This window comes from Neocloeon triangulifer, unplaced genomic scaffold (genome assembly GCF_031216515.1).
Source record: "Neocloeon triangulifer isolate White Clay Creek 2 clone unplaced genomic scaffold, ASM3121651v1 ptg000009l, whole genome shotgun sequence".
In the NCBI taxonomy this organism is placed as follows: Eukaryota; Metazoa; Arthropoda; class Insecta; order Ephemeroptera; family Baetidae; genus Neocloeon; species Neocloeon triangulifer.
The window spans coordinates 2,994,967-3,011,259 of NW_026775551.1; the positions used below are offsets into that span (position 1 = coordinate 2,994,967).

Below are 16,293 nucleotides of genomic sequence, written 5' to 3' on the forward strand. Positions count from 1 at the left end.
GTCACACTATACTAAAATCGTTTTCCACTTGAGCGCTCGCATTATTTTTCATCGCCGCTTTAATTATATAATGGAACCAAAAGTTACCTTGTCGCCTCTTTTTTTTCAGCTGAAAACTAACCTTGCTCGAGATTATTTTTTCGACCCGATTTTGCTCACATTCACCCAGCAGTCTGTGCATCAGTAATTATCGCCGCGTTTCTCACTCGCCTTGGCGAAAATCCTCGTGCGTCCCAATTTTTTGTTCTCTTTGTTTCGGGCCGCGCTGCGCATAAATTATGTCAGCTCGGTCACAATTATTATCACCCGAAGAGGTGTTGTTCTCCATCACGAATATTAGCATAATGATCACGCTTTGCTATGAATTAGCCAAGATGCGATTCACCGAAATGATAAATGGGCGCGCGCATCGCACAATGGACCTGAAAAGTGGGTTGCCCAACGCGCGGGGTTATGTGCCTTGAACCTTTTAACGAAAGCGCGAATCCACTCTCGGTACGTGCTGTACACACTTGCACCACCCTAGTATGTCGGCATTATTAAACTTTCCTTCTCAAAAACGCCAATTAGGCGGAAGCTGACCTGGCCGGTCAGACACGTCGGCGCCCTGCGGCCAGACCTGCCGAATTTGCAGCGATATCAATCTGACAGACGTAAAAGTGTAACAATCATTACTGCATTTCGCGAGCTCCCCTCACTTGCTCTCTCTGCACCAAGAGCTTATAAATAATGGCCACTTGCTATCCCCTGTCATTTGCAGCCTTGTAGTCGTTAAACTAGCGTTGCTGTTGAATTAAGAAAACCGGTGTTATCAGTTTTTTGCGTACCTGCTCTTGACTTTAAATTAAGTGGGTTTATGAATGAATTATTCCGTTCTTTTCATTTATTTTGGAGCTCGATTTTCAATTGTTAAAAAAGCCATCTTGTCAAAAGTTAATATTCTTTTTTATTTTTATTATCATTTATTTATTATTTTATTTCTTTATTTTATTTTTTTTAATTTCATAATATAGCTTTACAAGTATTAATGTTTACCCTCCGCATGGTTTTGGTTGAGGTTAAATTAAAATTATCTTATATATAATAACAAAAACCAATTCAACCGAGGCTCACTGCGGCGGGTCTTTTTGATCTCGGAAGCTTCTGCAAGATTCTTACTAGTGGTGGTGCCGTTTCTTCCACCAATTCCTTTTTTTTTTTTCAAATAATTGTTTCTAACAATTGAATGTAAACATTGTTATGATTGTTATTTATTTATTTATTTTGGCCAATTTATATATATAGAAATTTATTAAACACAAAATGTGTACACTTTTCAACGTACAATTTATAATTCATTCTCGCAGCTTCAGACAAGCTTAAATTATTTTTACAGCATTCACTAAAATGATACAAGTTAATTTTCCTCCCACATTTTTCACATACGCAATCATTATTTACATTTGAATGGTAATTTTGGCCAATTTTATATACAAAAATAAATAGAATAATTAATAATTATAATAATTTGTATATTAAAATTTGTGTTAATTATCGTAAAATGAAATTATTGAATTCAGTAAGTTTTAATTAGTCATCAGACTATTAAATATTGTACTTTTGAATATACACTCATTTGTCCAGTAAAATTTATCTCGGATAAATGTCGCTTTGTTTAGGGTCAGGCCAAGACAAAGTCTTGTCGGCCTGTGCCCTTTATGGTGCAGAAGGCACTACTTTATTTCAATTTTATTTTATTTTTGGGGTTCAACTTAATTTAAAATCATCATTTTTGCTGGGATATCCTTATTTGATGGTCCACGCGATGATGACAAACAAAGCTGAAACTAAAAAAGAGAAAATATTTCGTAGCAAACTTTTTATAGATTTCAAAAAAATTACACATTCATTCCATTTTAAACATTTAAATTTCTGTTATACTTTTCAATGTATCTGGTAAATCATTTTATGCTATAAATACACTAAGATATAACGATTTTACACCAAACTCGCTTGCGACTGGGTTCACATAAATAGATCTTCTCTATTTCTTGTGCAGTAGTTGTGATCACCACTTACATAATGCACATTTTTCATAAAGAATTTGGAAGGTCCCGTTTTATAATTTTCTTAAACTTTATTTGAAATTCATTTATTAAAGATTTGTACTATACAGTTTGTTATTTTAAACACGCTCGGTATTCTTTATCAAAACCAACAATCAACGTGAAAACCGCACGACCTGCGCGATCTGAAAGCAATAAATCAAAAACGCGCGCCTTGCATAACGATTGTTAGGCGCCGCCTGAAATAAGAAAAAAAAACTCGGCAGATTATGTATTCCCGAGGAAGACGCTGGCAAGGTTACGACTCCTATAAGAGACGAGCACACTTAACGAGAAAACACTGCATGGGCTGGACCACTTTCACTCTTTTATGCTGTCCTAGGCGGTGATCTCCAAAGTTCACCGGTTTGCTTGGGTTAAGAGTGGGATCGCGATCGGAGGTTCTAATTTGGAGCGTGTGAATCGACAATAACGTATCCTAATTACAGATAATACAGAGTTTTCAAGTGCGCTCATTGAAGTCTCTTTTATATTTCCTGACATGTCAACACGTTTCAAGTCTCGTAATCACTAATAACGTTAAATAGAATTAAAAAATAAAAATGAATTAAAAATATTATATATTTTTTATTAGCTATAAAAAATCCCATAAAAACTCCTGCTCACCATGACACACTATACAATTTTCTGCGCATTATTAACATTGCCAATTAAATTCTTCAAGTCCGCAACCTATGTACATGAACGTTTCTTGTAATGGTGCCTTTTTGAAATTACTTGCATAAAAAACATAATTATTTATTAAGTGCCGATCAATAGCACTGCAAATAAAAAAAATATTCTTTTTCAATTAAAAATTTTAGAATAATTATTGAATTTCCTTTCATAAAAAAATAATAAGTTTGTGTAATTGAAATTGACACCAGGTTTGATCTTTTTGCTCTGGAATATTTGCGTTTACATTTTAATTATTTATTTATTCTCCATTCAATACATTGAAATGCAGCCTAAACCAGTCAATATACAAAAATTATTTTATATTAATAATAATATTATTTTTTATTATTTTATTATTATTTTATTTTTAATTGTTTACCCCTCTTGGGAATGGCACTGGCGGTAACAGTGAAGCTTGCTAAAATTTAAGGGCCGATGAATCGCGAATAACACGGTGACCTTGAACCTACTGGGCTGTTTATTCCAAAAATATTTCTTTTATTTATGTTAATAAGTTCTTAATTATTTGAGACAAAAGAAACATGTCATTTTTTGTGATTTTTAAAATTCATTACTCAATTGAAATTCACAATTATGGCATTTCATTCCGGTCTTAGAAACAAAATTCTTATGTTACAATTTCAGTAAATCCGCGTTAAACATAAAAAAAAATTAAATATTCTCGATATTATGCTTTAATGTAAAACTTTGAATATGCTTTTATCTATGTTTTAAATAATTTTCCCTAAAATTACTAGTTGATAGCCGTCCTCGAACACCGGCTCAATTATCATATTTTTTCTCGCAAATCACAAAGTGCTCTTGGTTCTTCCAACATTGAATTGAAAAATGACGATGGGCTCGTCTCATTGCTAATTTTCAAACAAGTTTCACAATTGCTTCGGCGCAGACGTTTGTTTGTTTGCGTCGTCGTTTGGCATTATTTATGGGCTTACAAGTGCGAGACTCTTCAAGGCATTGTTAAGAAAAGCGGCAGTTCTAGGCGCAACCTATGACCCGCCAGCTCTTGTGCAGGAACATAATCAGCTGAGAGTTTGTGTCAGGGTTTTTAGAAACACTCGCGCGAGCAATCAGGCCTATAAATGCGATTGTATCAGCGCGACGTAACAATGAACTTTGGCGTTCTTTTGTTTTCTTCGCCTAAAGACACGACAAAATATACGCGCCTGCTCTTTGTAATTATTAAAAATTATCTCTAGCGCATCGTTGCAAAATTTGTTTGCCTGATGTCCTTGTTACATAAAAGGTTTTTAGAGATAAATAATCAAAACATCATTTTCAACACTCACTTTAGGAGGCAGGCTGTTTTTAATTCAATCAATTTCCTCCGTTGATTTTTGGCATTTCACTCTCCTCGCGTTAACGTGATACGCATTTGCTGCCAAGTGCAATTTTCTCAGCGCTGATTTACTTTTCTCGGCATTTGGCTTAAATTACAGACGCAACACTATAAGTTAAGCAAAGGGCATCCGAGCTGTTCACTTTCACCTTAAACTGCGCTTGAGAGTCGTTATCTGGTTGCCTCATTTATTTCGTGTCAATAAACAAGCCAAATTAGCTTTATTTATATGAGTGGATCAAAAGCTATTTATTATTATTTTTTTTTATGTGATTGAGAAGAGAAATGTAATTTTTTTTTCTTTGTATATACACATTTTATTTATTTCCATTTAGGGCAACAAAGGCAATACAACAGACACTTACATAAATTACATAAAAAAGGAGGATTTGTCCGATGAGAACGATGCTGATTGCGTTCTGTACAAAAAATGGAAATGCAACGGAAAAGTTTGACAGTTCAGGAAAAGGCGCTCGGTGAGGTCTGAGATGATTTTATGACATTTTTGGCAGTTTCCTCAGTGCAGCAGCTTAACCCAGGTAGGCCTTGGCGGCGAGGGGAGCGCCATAGGCGGGGGCGGCATAAGCCACGGGGGCAGCGACCTTAGCGATGGGGGCGGCGTAGGCAGCGACGGGAGCGTGGGCGTAGGCGGGGGCGGCATAGGCCACGGGGGCAGCGACCTTGTAGGCGGGGGCGGCGGCATAGGCCACGGGGGCGGCAACCTTGTAGGCGGGGGCGGCGGCATAAGCCACGGGGGCGGCGATCTTGGCCACAGCGGGGGCGGCAACGACGGCCTTGGTGACGGCGGCATCCTTGTGGACGACGGCGTTGAATCCGTTGACGGGGTCAGCGGTGTACTCGACGGTGCGACGGCTGCCGTCGGGCTCCACCAGGGAGTAAGAGCCCTGGACGACGTCACCGTTGCGGCTCTCCTGCTGAGACTTGCTGTCTCCGGTCAGGACATCCTGGACATCGTAGGCGTAGGAGTACTGAGGGTTGGGGTCGTAGTCGGTGTCGACGGCGACCTTGGCGAGGGCGGGGGCGGCGACGACGGCCTTAGCGACGGGGGCGGCGTAGGCGACGGGGGCAGCGGCGTACTTGGCGATGGGGGCAGCGTAGGCGGGGGAGGCATAGGCGGGGGCGGCATAGGCCAGAGGAGCGGCAACCTTGGCCACGGGGGCGGAGTAGGCAGAGTAGGCAGGGTAAGCTGCGGGGGCGGCATAAGCCACGGGGGCGGCGATCTTAGCCACAGCGGGGGCGGCATAGGCCACGGGGGCGGCAGAGTAAGCGGGGACAACCCCAGCGCGGGCGACGGCCACGAAGGCGGCGAAGGCGACGAACTGGAATTGAAAAAAATAATAATAAAAATTAGTTAATTTTTTTACCTAACGGTCGGATTTTGAAAATTAAAATTTGAAATCACTGAAACTGAATCGTGGATGTGCGAACTCACTTTGAATGCCATTTTGTGTGCCTCTGATGTAGGTTCGAGAGTGATTTGCAAGAGTGTGTGCATCGCTTTTATAGTGAACTCTCACTCGTCTGGGCGGATACGTATCACCTTCTCCCTACCCCTCAATTTTTCGTTCTTTTACTTCAAAGTGATGCAAATCCCATTAAGGACTGGAGATCCCTCCTGAGGAAATATGCACCGCACTGCTGCTGGTCAAATAGCTGCATTCGGACCCCCACTCGAGGAAAACAGAGAATTCGCCCGCTTGCTGCACTCCTTAATTTCAGGCCGACCCTTGAGCAATTTTTAACTATCTGATAATCCTCGCAATTTTCATAAGAAAAAGATCCTACCTAATAATTCAGTAAGCATATTTAAACTCATCATGATTATATTAAATTTTTATAATTTTAAATGTTTAAATTGTCTTTGTGATGGATCACTAAACATAATTTGCAACTATATTGAAAAAGGATGACGCTCGGCCGAAAACATTATTTTAATCAGTATGCATGGACGATTCCGATTCCTAAATTCCGCGTTACCTAATAGCTTTTTTAATTTAACACCCACTGGTTTTGATACCCTTGAACTTAAACCCGACAGAATCTCCATCATCCTCTTGTCTTACAATTAGCCGCCGAGGTTTTTTTTTTTCAGAAATATAAACTGATAATAAACGCGTTTCTTTTGAGTAATTAATAGCAAAATGTTACCATATTATGCCAAATTTTTATTGCCAGTGTAATCTTCTGAATATCACAAATTAATAATATTTTGGCGTAATCCACGACGTGGCTCGAGAGAGGACGAGTAGCAGAGTGCAAATGAAATATGAGCCGTTGTGAGTTAATTTAGCGTCATTTCAGGTTCTTAAATTCGCACAGCCCATACATTTCACGTGCAAATGGCATTTGCTTGAAAGTAGTGAGCACGACACACGCTCCCTGCAAAAACCCGCTTATCCTGTCGCTGAAAAATGAGAGATAATCAAGGGCAAGAACGTTGCTCGCTCACATGTCGCCGCCGCGTAATGAAAAAGTGCATATAAATTTAATGTGCTCTGATGCATGGACAGGTTGATCACTCGCACTGGGTGCTAATTGACACAATTATAATAAAGTAATAATTTGCTCAACTCGGCGTAAAATGCGTTGTGACTAGATCAAGTGATATTATTTCTGTCTGGAGAAAGAAACAATAAAATTAATTCTTTATAGGCAAGGTCGAGACACAAACGCATGGTCCTTGCGCTCTACTTTTCTCCTCCGCACTCATTATTTCTGTTAAGGGCGAAAAACGTGACTGTTGACAATGCAAACCTTTCCCTCGGCTCTTTCAATATCTCGCGCAGCCGCTATTATTTGCTGACCTTTTCCTTGTTAGTTTACATCAGCGCTAGGTCGAACTAATTTATTTATGCAGGGTTCATTGTATTTTTGTCTCAACAATTTTTACCAATCTCGTGGCTAATTTGTGCTTTTCTCTCTGTTTCAGGTGAGTCCTGTTTCTTTTGACCTCTCTGCAAATAAGTAAGTGCATGTCCCGGCTCTCTTACTCGCGCGGTTGTTTACAATTTACAACCCGATTGAGTTACGCTCAAACGCGGATTGACATATAGCCCTGCGGTTTCATTTTCTTTTTTTATGCGTTAAATATAGAGCGGCTCGAAAACACGTTCGGTGCGAGAATCTTGTTTTAGTTCTCCTCAGGATTATGTAATTCTCAAAGTTATAGTTGTGACTTTTAATTATATTCACGATCACTCGGGAATCGTCTCGAATGGAGCATTCGCTGCTCCGACGGGCGTACACGTCGCTTACAAAGACAAACGGCGCAGTATGTAGCGCAATGAAAGTGTAAAATGTACACAGAGAAAGTAATGATAGGGTATCGCGTTTGCGTGAATATTGTGTGACAATCGCCATTCGTCCCAGGAAATCCACACTACTTTTCCAGCATCTATGCGACTGTGCAGGAAATGGAATAGTTGAAAAAAAGGCAAGATCCTGATTGATCGTTTCAAGTAAAACTGTTTTTATTTTGAAATTGCATTTATAAATTTTGATATTTTCTTTATTTAACAGTAGTATATGGATATTTGGATTCTAATTTGATACCTGCGCTTGAGGATTAACCTGAAAATTAGCTCTGCTAATTAAATTTTAAATAAAAATAGTCTTATATTGAATGTTAACACTCGAGGTGGATTTCATGAAAAATTGAAACCGGGCCAACCTCGTTGCAAATTAATTTCTGCAATTTTTCTTTATTAAAATTAAATTTTCCCGATTTTATTTTTCATTAATTCCTCCCATTAGTTTTAATTTTGATACGACAAAACCCTAGGACAGACCGCATGTCCCCTTTTGGGGTCAGTAGTCCTTTTTTCATTTTTCTTTCTTTGCAACGAGGTTTAAATTTTTCAAATAATATATTCTCCCCGAATTATGGACAAGAAATAAAACCAAATTAAAGTTAAAACCAGCATTCTCATGCATAGGGTAAGAAATTTTTTGAATTGTCAGGAGGATTAAGTTTTTAAGAGTTCTTGCGAAAAAGCGAAACGTCTTTCTTTGAAGTCACCGTGGTTTATTGCTCCGAAATATAATATGACGCAGAAAAACATTAGAAACAACTCTCTGTCAGTCGAGGTTGTGTAAACCTCAATTAGATAATTATTGCTGGCGAAACGAGCGTGCGTTTGTCGTTGGGTCGCGAAACGGAAAATAATCAAACGTGTGTCCAGCCGACTGTCCCTTTTGATCCGATCACCCGGAAGAAACTGGAGAAGACGCGGCGAGAGAAAGAGACGGCCGAGTGTGGGTTCGACGGAGAACATAAAAAGGAGATAGTCGGAATCGAGAGTTAATATAATGAACGTGCCTGAGGACAGCTCTCGGCTTATGTGATGCATGATGTAATGCGCTGGAGAAATGGTTCAATGTAATGTTTACCTCGGAGCGGTTCGCTGCTTCAGACAGGCCTTTTCACACGCGTACAATTCAATATAAAAATCGAGCGAACTATCAATTCGATAACCAAGTTAAATTGTAAAGTCTGCAAAACAAAAATTCTCTTTACGCAATTGAACTTTGTTTCAATTATTGGGAGGAAATCACGAGAGACAATAATAAAATAATATTGCAGAGTGTTCTAGAAAATGTATGAAAAAATGGAACTCTGTCAATGTTAATGAACGCAGTCGAATTCGAAAGTTGACTAATGAAAATAGAGCAAACCAAATGAAAAAAAAATATGACAATTTAGTCAGATATTTTAACCATTTTTTGGTTATCTAAAGATTATATTGCAATTTTAATAATATTAAATTTATTTTTTCCATCTTGCGCCAGAATGCCGAATTTTTAGAAGAAAATATAACAATATTAAATAATTTTTGTGTTTTAAGAAGAACGCCAGTTTCTTTTTAAATAATTTATAAGTTCCTGTCTATAGAGGTTTTTAAATTGTCAAACCGTTCGTTTACTTCACGTGACGGGGCTCAACCGTGAAATTGATGAAACACATTACACAATTTAACGTTAAATTGTTATTCATTTCGAACTTGACGCATTAATTATCTTTTGTTTACTTCCCGTTGCGCATCTAACCCACAAACGGCGAACTTTAACACATTATATATTGTGCCGGAAAAGGCTCATAAGTCAATTATAAATTAATAAGAACTACTGCACACAGTTTAAAACTGCTCCAAGTTCTATTTTTTTTTCTTTTTTCATTTTAACGCACTATGAAGGAAAAACTGCCTCAAGAAATTCATTCTATAAATAGAGCAAAATGAAAAGCGTCTCTCATATCGTTCGTGCATTAACCAGATCCATAAAGCACTCACGGCGTTGAACGTAAAATGCGTTTCCATGTTAGCACCGCTTACACGCCACACGTTCAAATCGTGTTTATGAAAATAATGGAAATCGCGTCGCGATTTATCTTTTGAGAGCGTTCACAAAAGCTCTCGCCGTCACGCCGCGATGAGTTACAACCTGGGCAATTCTGTTTCACACATTTAAACAACGAGATACATGCATCAAATTATTCTTCACTTTGTGCGTGGAATTTACAATGAGGGCGATTCAAAACTCCTCAAAAAATCTGGTATATACTTTGCAATTAACCATTTTTCTAATAAATAATTTAGTTAATCTTTTTGTGAAATTTTTTTAAACAAATTCGTAAAAATAATAACAATTGATTGTAAGTTGTTAATAAATTTTTCTTATCAACGGAGTCTAGTAGAGTCGTTAATTTATAGTAGGTAAGAAATTAACGGTTATGCATGTATAAAGTCTGTAAGAAAAATATGATAAATTTCAAATTTGATTAGAGGTTTAAAATAAATAACTAAAAATAATATAATAAAATTAATAATAATTTAATATTATATTCAATATAAATGAGAACAAAATATAGAAAATAAATATTATATAGTTAATTATAATTTTTTTTTTCAAAATGTTTACTTATTTTCTTTAATTTTCTAGTTTGAGAACTTAAATTTATTATGAGGTTTGACCCATATTTTGAATCACCCTTCTTAAATCCAATGTTTCACATCAAAATCCCACAAATTAGACAGTTTGAAAATATTATTCCTGCCGCGATGGGAGTGAGAGTGGTGTGGTGTGTTTGCTCGCGAAAGGTCAAGAATGGCTTCTAACCTTTTCGCAAATGTGTACAATTTATTTCTGAGCAGCGCCGAAGTAAAGCGGGCCCAGCTGCGTGCCATTTTTGTTTATTGTGCCGCCGCGGCTCGGGGCCTTATTGAAGCCCATAAACGCCGGGCAATAAACGATGCGATGTGTTGTCTGTAAAATCAGCTGACGCAACCTGACCGCGAGTGGTCCAGCTGATCGGATTGTCAAGTTGCGAAAGTGCGCGGCGCCCGACGGGCCCCTTTTCCGTTGTTGCTTTTCAGATTCGCACGCGCTGCTCGTTGGCCAAGAAACGCGCTACGTGTTCCACAGCAGGAAACTAACTCTTGCTTTTCGTCGGCCCAACGTAATTAGCGGCTCATTATTCAATTAACTAGGCCCATTTAGGTGTGAGGTTGTGCCATTGACTGGAGAGATGTATGAAAGGAAAATTATCTGCAAAGCCCACTTTTTAAGGACCATTTCGTTAATAATGCTAAATTAAAATCAGTGCTTTAATATTGATTTATTCTAATTGGCTTTTCTAATTAAAAAGATATAAAAACCAGGAATTATGATTATATTTCTTAAGAAATTCATAACCAATTTTGTCCAGGTCTACAAGAGATCAAGTTTAAAGATCTGCAAATATTAAGTTGAGTCTCTTTGGTCTTAGAGATCCAAATTAAGATTATTTTGGTATTTATTTTGTTAAATGAAGAATTTTATTTATCTTTCGCTGAGAAAATAATTTTAGATTTTATCTTTTTAAAAATCATTATCTAGATTAAAAACTCCCTTTCGTAATTATTCGTCTTTCTTTTTTTTCTTTTTTTTTTAAATTTTTTAGAGGTTGACAATTGCGCTGTTTATGCTGGCACGGAAGAATAGATTTTTAAGTAGAGGACAATCCTTTGCGTGTCATTAAAAACCAGTGCATCCTCCACTGCTTGCTTTCTTCCGTTTTCCATTCTCCCAGTTCTTCCATCTGTCCTTGTCCTGAGAGAAGCAGGCGAACTTCTCACCGCTTATGTCGCCTCTGACGTCATGTCAATAATCCTCTTTTGTCAACTCTTTCAATTTACATCTTCTCTCTGTTTCAATTACAACCCTTGAAACCCCTTATAACAATAATTAGTGTCTAATTTTTTTATTTTTTATTTGTTATTATTATTATTCATTCTTCTCGGTCAACTTTTCCTCGTAATAAATAGGAAAAGGTATATACAAAAAAAATTTGCATGTAAAATAATAAACAAGCCTTTGCCAAATTTCTAATTTTGCTACTCTGCAGTCACATTAATTAGGCAAAAGGACAAAGGATCACTCGCAGAATTTTTGCAACTTTTTGTTTCATTCATTTGCGCGCGGGACTTTCTCGCAGCAGTTTTAATGACAGGACAAAAGACCGGAGTGATTCATCATTTTTCTCATTATTAATGCTCCATGATATGCGGTCGCACATTTCAAGGCGAGCTGTTGTATAATCTGCGCGTGGCTCGCCATTCATTTGGATCTTTAGGGAAAAAAATGCAGTCGTTGAACCAGATTAAGACGAAAAAAAAAGCTGGATGATCGACCGTTTCGGAGAAGGCAGGCGCCAAGTCGTGCGTGAGAGGAGAAAATCTTTCAAACTTGTTATCCACCTTGCAAAAACACACAGCGAGCGGGCGTTTTAATAATTATCCACGTGCAAACCTGGCGAAATTGTTGGGTAATGAAATCAATCACTTTGGGTCGAGCGAGAGCAAGAGCACACAATGGAGCCGCTTGGAATCATTGATTGATTGACTTTTTCGCAATGATGAATAAGCAAATTTATCAAGTGGTTTTTTTAGTATTTTTCTTCAGCTAGTGTTTTTGTTAATTAATTTTTTTCCAATAACCTTCACGATATTGTGATTTCAAATATTAAATTACTTAAATTCATTTTATTATATTTTATTATTTATGTTTAACAATATTAAATAATTTGTTATTGAAATTAAAGTTGCTTACAAGTTAATTTGAATTCTTAAGCCGTCTTCAATCATGAAAATGTATCATATTAATATTTTATTTATAAACTCCATCGCTGTACCGGATTATTATTTATTGTTTGACGTGTTTATTTTCTATCAGAACTTACTTTTTCCAACATATTCAGTTTTCTCTGGCGTACGTGACACATTCCAAATATCGCAATATTAAACAGCTCCAGTCCAGAATATCAATCAACCCATTCCAAAACATCAGCCGTTTGATGCTGCGTGATTGATAAATCGAATATTTCCTGGATTTCTTGCGTCGACGCGAGAGTGATGCCGCCGTTTCATTTTTTTTAGAGAGGATTTTCATTTGTGTATTTTTTCGTGAATTATGAGTCACGCCCATCACACTGCCGCGAGGGATCACCGCGTTACTCAACGTGCAACGTCCAGATGGATGTGACGTGACGTCACACACGTCCATCGGACTGTGAAATGTTCAACGTTTTATCAGATGATTAGTTTCTTGGTGAGCGCGAGTTAAATTGAAATCGGTGCTGTAATCAAAATTGCACTTTTCTTTGCAGCAGATGCAATTAATGCATGCGTGAGAAAATCAAACAAACGTGGCTGGCTCCGATGGCCTTTGAGCTTTTTGTAATCGCCGACGATCGCGCGCTGCAAAACGAGTTTCAGATTCAGTTCTGAGTTTCATCGCTCTTTATACAAAATGACGCGCTTTATTGAAATAGAAAAGGTCAAGTTGAGGAAAATATCATCACTCATATCAGTCTTATTTTCAAATAAACCTTTCAAAAAACAAATTATGGAAACTGGTGCGATTTATTTTCAATTTTTTTGTTAATACTTAAAATTATCCTGTCTATATTATAATTTAGTACTTTGTGTATTCAATTTTTTTTTTAAATGTAGCTTCTAAAATTCCTAGGTCAGTGTATTCAATTTTACTTAGATTAACAAATTTCTACTTAAAATTATCATTATTAAATAATTATTTTAAATATTATTTGTTAATTATTAAATTTTCATTGAAGGAGTTAATTGAATCAATCGCTGAATTCAAAGTTAGATTTTATTTAATTTTATATTATATTCAATCATTATTTTTTTTACCTTGAATCCAGATTATAAATGTTCATGATCTAACAAAAAAAAATCTGCTTCTTTTCAATAAGGGCAAAGAAAATAATGCTTTCAACGCACCGCCGGCAATTGCGGTGCGCATGATCCAAGCATCAAAGTCTCCTTTCCTTCTGATTTTAATTGAAAGCGACCATTGTCACGGACAGACCGCGGCGGCGAGTCCAAACAATGCGGGCGAGCCTTCAGGCTTGGGTGGTTACCTCAACGACAGTCAAGGTTTGAACCCAGTCGCGACACAACAGATTGCGTTGATAAAGACATTTGTAATTACAACAGCGCCAAATTGAAAACTGCGGTTGCTGCCGTTCGAAAGGCTTATGCCAATCATTTGACTGCGACCGGCTGCTGCACTCTGGCTCGTTTCCATCTCACTCGTTTGCATACAAATGGAAACGTTCAAATGATAAATGATCAATCAAGCTTTTGTGTTATGTAAAAGCGTAGTGAGCATCGATTTCCATTAAACTTCTGATTTTTTATTATTATTATTGTTGTTTATTTGTCCGAATTGTTACATCACGTTGTTTACATTCAATTGTTGAAAAAAATTTATTTTTAAGAAAGGAATTGTTGGAAAAAACGGCACCACCACTAGCAAGAATTTTGATCAAACTTCCAGGATCAAAAAGACCCCATCCATGCAGTTTATCTTGTTTTTTTTTCTAAAGATTTACTTACTTTATTTTATAATGACATGCTGACAATAATGAAATTAAAAACACTCGAATTTCCCATTTTATTTATTTATTTAATTCTTTTTTATTTAAAGACTCATCTCACACCGTACAGATGTAAAAATTCTGAAAAAAAAAATTATATTCATTACTTTGTTTATTTTCTGCTTCATATAGAGGAAAAAACGTCGTTTTTAATTTGAAATGTCAAAGTTAAGATAATTTTTGAAACAATTAAAGATTTTTCTTGTTATTTGATTGAAAATGAAACCCCGTTTATTTTATTTTATTTGACGAAGTAGTATTGTTTATTTATAATGTAAGTTTAATTTGAAAGCAAATTTAATTTACAAAACTTTTTTCGTAGCAATATGTTATGTGTCAATCAAGTGCCTCAGGCTTGCCACATTGGCGATCAATTCTAATAGACAGTGAACAAACCAGCAACATTATAGACCGAAGAAATTAATTATGTTGCCTGCAAATGGGATGCCAAAGTGCAGTGCCCTAGTTTGGTCCCCTGAGGAAAATAGCCTGCTGTGATCTTTCAAGGTTGTCTGTGTCTACCAATATCCCTATTGTACTATTCAGATGTAACTAACTTGTCCTTTAAATAATAACAAGTCTTTTCAATTTTTATTACACCCGGACCGATGCGTGACCTAATTTGCGATTTATCTCACCAAATTTTCAACTTACACGCAATGCAATAAAAAATTTATTCACATGTTGGCCCAGATTTTCAAATAATTAATTTATCAATCGGTTTCACATTATTATCTAACATGGTGTTGGTGAAACGACTTTTGAAGAGAAAATTATAACCTGCTGGAAAAAAAAACTAAGAGTGTATCAAATTAACATAGAATCTCCGGTCAAATTAAAACGGCAGACGAAACTAAACAGACGAAAAAAAGCAGCTGGCTGTCCTCTTGTGCCACAGGTTTTGATGGCTGCCGCGAAATTGGGGCAAGGGCGACCAGGGTTTGGTCGACCCAACCCCGCCGGCTGGCATCGCCCTGTTCTCGCGAAAAAAAACCTCTTGAATGTCACGATCAGGTTACTTGTTTAATTTTTCTCTCCTTTGCCTCCATTCGAACCTGTTTGCTCTGCGGTTTTTGTGCAGCACATTATCTCTCTCGCAGTGACACACTGAGAGCTCGCCTTTGGCACAAATATTTGTTGAATTCAAATTCACTTTCTTTTGGCATGTGGCCGCAACGCAGCTTTTCACTTTCATACCGAATTCATTTGCAATTACGGTCGGATTTCAGCCTCAAATGTAAATACTTAGCGTGAGTCAATCGCGGAAATTTAGAACTTCATTCAACGGTTAAATTGAGCCATTGATTCATTATTATATAAATGCCAAATTGAGACGTGCAATTCTGGCCGCCCGTTAAGATAATTCGTCGCTAAAAGTGATAATTAAGGTTCCGTAATGGCCATATCAGCCGCGTCGTTAGCAACTTTCTGCGGAATTTTTTTTTTCGAGACGAGCACGATTCTCGGGCCGAATCGAAAATCAAACCTTGGAAAGTGAAAACAACACACTCTGGGACCCATCCCAAGCAAGCGGGATAAATCAATCTTTGTCTCGCCTCAATTCCTCTGCAGCCCTTTGATCTTTTCCCATGGGATGGGCATTTTCTCACAATCGTGATGCAGCACCTTTCTGAGATTCAAACACTCGACTTGAGAGCCCATCTATGCAAATTATCCGCACTTGAGATGCAAATATTGACCGCGAGTCTCGTTTAAACAAAAGACGAGTTCACGCGCTAGACGAGTTTATTATTTGTTAAATTGGGCAATGCATAGACAAGCGTTTCTATTCCTGATGTGAAATTATTTATATTTGAAGTTGCAAGAGCTTAATAAATTTTATACAAGGTAATTCAAGACGGTTCTTTTTCGGCAAAAAGTTAAAGAAAACCTGATCCGAGCAGGATGATTAGAGATTCAAGCCACTGGAGCGCGTGTCTTATGCAACGTGTGGTATCAGTTGTGTCAGATTTCATCTTGGCCGCCCAGACCTAAATCACTTCCTCTGAAAGAACCGTATCACGCCGGTCCAACGTGCTGCGAGGTTGTTCTCGAGCACGCAGTTTAGCCGAGGCAGGTTCTCTAAGCAGGTCACTGGCACCGAAGCTAACCCACTGGCAGCCTTCTGCTGATGGAATCCACTTTTGCTTTCTATCGCCAGGTGGAGCAAGCAAACTCGCACTAAAAATAATAGAACGAAATTTCATTATTAT

General features: G+C 37.5%; 2 protein-coding genes across 3 annotated transcripts in view; one reads left to right on the forward strand and one right to left on the reverse strand.

Moving 5' to 3' along the window:
- Positions 1 to 16,293, forward strand: part of LOC132195274 (neurobeachin-like protein 1) — an 87,491-nt gene that overhangs the window by 48,292 nt on the left and 22,906 nt on the right. The window lies entirely within an intron of this gene.
- Positions 4,337 to 5,587, reverse strand: LOC132195475 (cuticle protein 21-like). The gene is made up of 2 exons (XM_059617492.1): positions 5,576 to 5,587; positions 4,337 to 5,462 (listed from the first exon to the last, which is right to left on the reverse strand). Exons 1-2 carry the CDS (start codon positions 5,585 to 5,587, stop codon positions 4,653 to 4,655), a joined length of 822 nt encoding a protein of 273 aa, XP_059473475.1. The 3' UTR covers positions 4,337 to 4,652.